Below are 7,336 nucleotides of genomic sequence, written 5' to 3'. Positions count from 1 at the left end.
GTCTGAAAGGAAGTAACGCTAGAGTAGACTCGCGAAAAGTGTATAAGACACTTTTAAGATCAACTAAATAGCTAAGCCCAAGGGAAGTCGTTCGGGGAGGCCCTCCCTAATTCCACAAGGGTGAGAAGAAACACACACGATAACGAAACGTTGAATCATGTAGAACTCGTAGGGTAAATGCAAAGCAAATTAGCAAGAATATGCAGTAAGCTAAGCGAAGAGGTAAGCAAGAGACATGTTAGACTATACTACAACTACTAAACATGTTAGTAAGTACTACTACTACTACACTACTACCACTTACAAAAAAAAAATAAAAACATATTCAATCAACAATTACTTCAAACAAAATGAACAAAAATAAGCATGCAAAATAAAAACTAAATCAAATTAACTACAAGTAACTACAAGAAACTACAAAAAAAACATGCAAAATAAAGAACTATTTGAACGACTGGATCATCTTTGTCTTCTCCAACGTCGATCTGAAACAGATACGGTGGCAAACAGATTAATAAAGAGCAATTAAAATTAATTATATCAAGTATTCTCACCTTAATTAATTATAGAATGTAACATTCCAAAGTTAACAGGTGTGAAAAGTAAACCAACTCCAGGAGGAATACGGCAGCAGGGAACTTCTTAATTTAGTGGAATTCAAATATCCAGTTGCTCTCACTCACGGGTTGAAAATTAACTGCATGATGTTACTAGGCGAAGACGAAACACCAAATCAAGAATATAATCCACGAAAGACCACACCCATGTAGACGACCTTGGCTGTTTCAATATCACCAAACTGAACATTAATTCTCTCTCAATTATTGTATAACCTACACAAAATAATAAAAAACATATTAATTACACTTATAAATAAGAAACACATTTAACACAAATAAAAACGCACCAAAAAGCAAGTAAAGCAAATAACAAGCGTTATCTTCACGCCATTTTACATCACAACCATAGATAATAGATATACAAACATACAAAGGGTAGAAAGAAAAAGATGGATCGAAGTTTCGGACAATATCTATCTCTCTCACGATAGTGCGTAGCGTGTCATGAAAGAGATAGTACCGAAACGTATGCCATCTCCCTCAGTTTTCGAGCCAAGAAATTATTACAACCACTTACGGCTAAGGCACGTCCATTAATATATGTCTATGATTACCATAATTTGTCTATGATCGTAACGTTTACCCATAGATATAAATGTTTATCATATTACGCTGTAGTACTTTTAGCTATTTTAATAATATGGAGGTCAGATACTTAAAAAATGTTTTATAGTGCTGTAATTAAATTAAAATAGTAATGTTTAGTTTCTTGAATTGTTTTGTCTTTAACTAGTGTATATTATTGTTTTGTCATGCAAATAAAAGTAAGCAAGTGAATTATTCAAATGATAAATGCACCATAAATTATTGTAGTCTTTCTGATAAGATAAAAATAAGTGTACAACTCGAGTACAGTTTTATAATTTTGATTTAGTTGTTATTATTAAGAATGGTCCTAGAGGTAATACCTACAAATATATCAGAAATTTATTAAGATTATACAATTATGTTGTTCTCCAGGTGGATAAAATTGTTAAAATTTATAAATCCCTTGCTCAAATCCCAGCTCTAGTAGGTGCGCGATTTGATTTAAAGGGATTAGTAATAAATTCATGGTGGAGCCAGCGTAACTTGGATACAGGGAAAACTAATAAATTCCTTATTACCCATTTGGTTACACAAAGAATTAAATCTATTGGAAAAACAAATGGTATTGATGTCTCACAGGAGTGAGTATTGTCTGCATGTTGAAATTCTTTGACTAGAATATCAACCGTTTTATTTGAAGGCTATTATCACGGACATCTCCTTCGGAAAACTATCGGGCAGTTATTAGAGAAATTGAAGGAAAAGACAGTCGTAAACAACTGTTAGAAATTTGGTCTCATCAGAATTTGCATCATGCTGTAGATCTTTCTGCACTAGAATTACATGGAGATGTTTATGCCGATGGTATTTAATAATCATTATTGTCTTCATAAGATTATAGAGAAAATCTTCATTTTTTTAGGAGAATTAGGAAGTTTAGAATGGGCTCCTGATGAATCTAAAATTGTATATATTGCTGAAAAAAAGTATCCTAAAACTGAGTCTTTTTATAAACGAAAACTGCCCAAAAAAGAGAATAATGATGAAAGCAGTAGCACACCCATTAAGGTACAATATCAGCATTTAACTTGTTCAAAACTTAAATTGGATTTTTAAGGGCGAAGAATATGTCTTTCGTCAAGATTGGGGTGAACAATTGATAGGAAAAAAACAATCTGTAATTGTTATGTTTGACTTACATACTGAAGATATTAAGATATTAGAAGGTATACCAGAAACAGTATGTCCAGGACAGGTCACTTTTACACCAGATGGCAATTCTATAGTAGGAATTGCATTGCTTACAGAACCTCGTAAGTTAGGTCTGCTTTGGTGCACTAACAGACCTAGTTTTATATTTCAGCTGGATTTTAATGGAAACTATGGTATGCATTTATCTATCTTTATCAGTCATGCTTTAACATTCTAATTTTTGTAAATTATTTGATGAAATCTATGTAAATATTTATTTTATTTCATTTCATTTTTAAAATGAAAAATATTCACGTTTACAATTTAAATTTCTTTACTCTGCTATATTATTAACATAAATGCCCATACTACTTTAAAGTTTTATTTTGATCTCTAATCTTCAAAGATAAACGAGGACAAAAAGATAACAGTTTCTATTTACCACAAATGCTAAATGCTATTTTTATTTTTCTTATTATTTAAAATTTTTCGGCCTATGCAAGTTTTGGAAATAAAGATAATTTTGATCATAAAATAAAAAATAAAAGGTTTATGACTAGAAGGTAAAAACTATTTGATTTTCCCTTTTGTAATAAAATTATATATTTGTTAATCTGGAACAGATATGACCTAGCATGTTCTATAACTGTGTCAATTTCAAACTTTAGCAAGGGCAGAGATACTTTTAGTGAAAAAGATTCTTATTTACTTTTTAAATAAAACTAAAACACTAAGATAAATTAATTATATTGTTTTCATAAATTATCGTGGTTTTAGTGACTTTATCTGAAGAGGATAAAAGTGTAAAATCACCGCGATTTACTCCTGATGATAAAACTCTCGTTTGGTTGCAACGTAATGCCGGAGGACCCCATCATTCAACTATGGCCCTTGTTAGCAAGCAATTCCCGTTCAATGCTTCGGTATTTAAACAATTTCTTGTTTCGTAGTGTTTATATTTTATAAATTAATTAATTTTAATAGGAAAAGCCAAAAGTTATCGTCGACGTGGTCAAAACAGAAATTACCATAAATAATAATGATACGTTTTATGGGCTTTACAACGTATCGTTCCCGCATAGGTGCTGGGCATCCGAAAGACGTTTGCTTCTTTCTACTGATCAAAGGAACACTACTAAGTCATATACAATTGATATAGGTAAACTATAAGAAATAGTAATGAATTTCTTAATTTCTGTTTTTTTTAACAGACTCTGGTAGTATCACAGAATTAAAATATGAAGAAGGAAGTTTAATTATTTTAGACGTTTATGATAATTTGGTTCTTTGCAACCACAGAAATTTCTTGTGTTCTGATAAACTTTTGGCTGCTCAAATACCTCATAAAAACGACGAAAAAACGATAATTTTCAATATGATATCAAAACCTATTCACCTATCCCAAGATCAATTCAAATTTACTTATTTGGATTTAGAACAGGAAGGATATGACAATGTCAGTAAGTAGTTTTACCGAATTTTGTTAATAATCGTTGTAACCCAATACACTTTTAAGAATCATTTACTGCTATGTATATTGGCCCAAAAACAGGTGACGAAAAAAGTGTTCCTTTAATTGTCTGGCCGCATGGAGGACCTCATTCTGCATTTGGAAATAATATGTTTTTGGGGTTATCTATTTATCTAACTTTGGGTAAGTACTACTAAGAATTCTGTCATTACTATATTTTGCAAAGATTATTTAATATTTAACTTGTTTGAAAAATGCTGTTACAATTACCCTGCTTTAATAATAAAGTATTTTAATTTTATCATATTACGCTGTAGTACTTTTAGCTATTTTAATAATATGGAGGTCAGATACTTAAAAAATGTTTTATAGTGCTGTAATTAAATTAAAATNAGGTGACGAAAAAAGTGTTCCTTTAATTGTCTGGCCGCATGGAGGACCTCATTCTGCATTTGGAAATAATATGTTTTTGGGGTTATCTATTTATCTAACTTTGGGTAAGTACTACTAAGAATTCTGTCATTACTATATTTTGCAAAGATTATTTAATATTTAACTTGTTTGAAAAATGCTGTTACAATTACCCTGCTTTAATAATAAAGTAGGTTAATAAAATTGTACTTATATGTATACAACTTGAGACATATATTTGCATAACTATTCAAAATTTCAAAATCAACGGGTTTGTCAAAAGAAGAAAAATATGATTTATAGTATTTACTTATTACATTAAGAATACCTTATAATTACATTATTAACAATGTATCTCTTCACTTTCGTATCTCAAATATTTAAATACATAGAACCATTATGATTTCGACGTAAAATGTACACTATGTCACAGAAATTTTCTCAGAAGATACGAAAAATATATTCAGCAGTATTTTTTAGGATATGCGGTTCTTTTGGTCAATTATCGAGGTTCTATAGGGAGCGGAGAAGACAGTGTTAATTTTTTACTTGGCAAAATTGGCACTGCGGATATATCCGATTGCGTTTTAGCTGTTAAAACAGCGTTAAGCCAGTTTCATTGGTTAAATCCAAACCAATTAGTATTGGTAGGTGGTTCTCATGGTGGATTTATAGTATTGCATTTGAGCGGTCAATATCCTGACATGTTCAAAGTTGTTGTAGCTAGAAATCCTGTTGTGGATGTTGCAGCATTAAGCACAACATCGGATATTCCCGACTGGTATGTAATTGAAAGATTTACACTTTTTCTTAAAGAATGATAATTTGTTTTATGTTTATTTAGACCAAGGAAACCTAATATGGCTTTATAGTGATTAAACTTGCGTTCATTTAATAAAAGTTGCAGAGGTTAACTGTACTCACATAAAGTATTTAAAATACGTTGTTCAACAGTTTTCTAATATTTCAACCAGTGAAATAATATTTACAAAAAATATTTGTATCTGAAACTTCAAATCGGTCATCAACACCTTAATAATTAACAGTATTTCTATTTCATTTGTTTTTGTAGTTAAATACTCTAAGAAGATGACTACGTAACTTTTGAAATACGTGTATTTTGTTTGTTTGAGCTATATTGGAATTGGCCCTTATTTATTACCTTAAAAGGAATGACCTTATTTTACATTATTTTTAATTCTACAGGAAATTTGACTTTTTTTTGTTTTGTTAATGTTTTTCCCAAGTGTTTATCATTTTCTTATAATTAATATTTGGTGTGATATTTGCAATCATTTTTATAGAAAATATTAGAATTTATTAATGTTATGCTAAAGAATTTCTGACGTTTTTGCTACATAATTTCACTAGTGCCGGTCTCAAAGGGAAACAAACCTAGGGGATTTTTTAACGAAATTAAATATTTTAATAGCTTTGGAAAACGCTGCCCTTAAAGGAGCGCTTACTTAAAATTTACGCGACATATAGTACGACGAATTTTATAGCAAGGATTTTCTTTCTGGCTAAGCAGTTAGTAATAGAAAATCGCGAATATCTCAAAAACTATAAACCTTATACCGTCAATACTTCTGGAATATATTCATGAATTTCTTTATAACTATCTATTTCCAAAATTATGCTATAATCTAGTATTGTAACCTAAAATAAAACGTTTAGAGTAAGGAATATTAAAAACAAATTTGAAAATTATGAATTCTAAATAAATTCCTACGTTAATTAAAGAAAAATTGTTAAAAAAAAACTTTCACAGTATTTTCTCTTTAGGTAATATGTTTTCTAGTAAATAATTGTGAATTCTTACAGGGCCTTTGTTGAAACAGGATTTGAATATACGCAGAAAGGTCCATTAAATGAAGATGAGCTTTTAGCTATGCGTAAATTGTCACCTATTATACACGCTCACAAAGTAAAAGCCCCCACACTACTTCAAATCGGTACTAAAGACCTGCGAGTACCCCCTGCTCAAGCTATAGAATATTATCATCGCCTCAAAGCAAATGGCGTACCAGTCAGGTAAAAATAATGAGCTGATAACCTTTTTTTTAAAAGGAAATATAAACAGGCTTTGGTTAATTAATACATGCTTAAGACAGAATTGTAACTTCCAACTTTTCTTAGCAACTTCATTTACATTCAGAAATACTATTGTCATGATAATAAAATATTTCTCATTTTTTATTCCAGAATGAACCTTTATGAAGACAATCATTCACTGTCTCAGGTGCCACATGAAATTGACAATGTAATTAATGGTATAATATGGATTGATAAATATCTGAACCCAACATAACATTTTTTAAAGTATACTATATTGTATTTTAAATCTTTATACATAAGTAACTGCTCATTATTTTACGTCAATAAACAGTTTTATTTCTACTGAAAACTGATATTTTTTCAGTTAATTGTTTGATTATTTTTTTATTTTCAATTTCAAGTTTGTAATTTACTATATGGAAGGACTACTACAATGAACTATAAACCCCGATTGGACCATTTTAAAATTGAAAGTGAATTACATTCGCGTTTACAATGGGCAAAAGTTATACATCGAAGTCTCAGCAACGACTTTAGCAGGCGATGTAGACCATAAATCAATTCTGTCCTCTGTTCTTATATTGTAAGATAATTCTTTAGTACTTTTCACAATATAAGCAAAAAACAAACACTACTTTTTTAAACATACATACAATTTAGACATCTTTTAGAAGTGTTGGTTTAATATGAAATATTATTCTGAAAATTCATTATTGAATTTTTTACCCACTGCACACTACCTCAAATTAATGAGGGAAAAATTGTTGCTGTTGTCACACCCCACTATTTTTTTACTATTGTAACTAGTTCCCCCCTATCAGTCACTGTGAGCTCGAAATTCACTTTTGTGAACAATTTGTTTAATCACTTTCTTTGTGTTTAAAATTGAAACATTAAACTTAAAAGAATTGTTTATAAATAGGTATGCAACACATCGTACACTTCAGCATACGAAATGGCTGATACTTTCATTTACATAATATTATATACTTTGCCTTGTGCTGAAAGCACTCATAATTTTTTATATATATATATATAATACGAGGTGAAGATCACA

At 30.0% G+C, this 7,336-nt stretch overlaps 1 protein-coding gene and 1 long non-coding RNA gene across 3 annotated transcripts; one reads left to right on the top strand and one right to left on the bottom strand.

Moving 5' to 3' along the window:
- Positions 1 to 367: 367 nt before the first annotated feature.
- On the bottom strand, positions 368 to 1,123 carry LOC112904655. Its single transcript, XR_003231261.1, has 3 exons — positions 908 to 1,123; positions 555 to 833; positions 368 to 485 (listed from the first exon to the last, which is right to left on the bottom strand). It is a non-coding gene; the product is annotated as an uncharacterized LOC112904655 (long non-coding RNA).
- A 104-nt stretch (positions 1,124 to 1,227) lies between these two features.
- On the top strand, positions 1,228 to 6,628 carry LOC108740363 (acylamino-acid-releasing enzyme). Of its 2 annotated transcripts, XM_025975285.1 has the most exons (13): positions 1,228 to 1,521; positions 1,581 to 1,789; positions 1,849 to 2,012; positions 2,071 to 2,216; positions 2,266 to 2,533; positions 3,117 to 3,262; positions 3,324 to 3,498; positions 3,551 to 3,799; positions 3,856 to 3,891; positions 4,206 to 4,307; positions 4,702 to 5,002; positions 6,046 to 6,255; positions 6,427 to 6,628. In XM_025975285.1, exons 1-13 carry the CDS (start codon positions 1,510 to 1,512, stop codon positions 6,530 to 6,532), a joined length of 2,124 nt encoding a protein of 707 aa, XP_025831070.1. In that variant the 5' UTR covers positions 1,228 to 1,509; the 3' UTR covers positions 6,533 to 6,628. The 2 variants fall into 2 exon arrangements, with proteins under 2 accessions (XP_025831070.1, XP_025831069.1); XM_025975284.1 differs by lacking the exon at positions 4,206 to 4,307 and having other exon boundaries at positions 3,856 to 3,993.
- The last annotated feature ends 708 nt before the right edge of the window (positions 6,629 to 7,336 follow it).

The sequence above is a fragment of the Agrilus planipennis genome, unplaced genomic scaffold (genome assembly GCF_000699045.2).
Source record: "Agrilus planipennis isolate EAB-ADULT unplaced genomic scaffold, Apla_2.0 scaffold271, whole genome shotgun sequence".
In the NCBI taxonomy this organism is placed as follows: domain Eukaryota; kingdom Metazoa; phylum Arthropoda; class Insecta; order Coleoptera; family Buprestidae; genus Agrilus; species Agrilus planipennis.
Note: the sequence above shows the minus strand (reverse complement) of the source record. Positions and strands in the feature narration are given on the sequence as shown.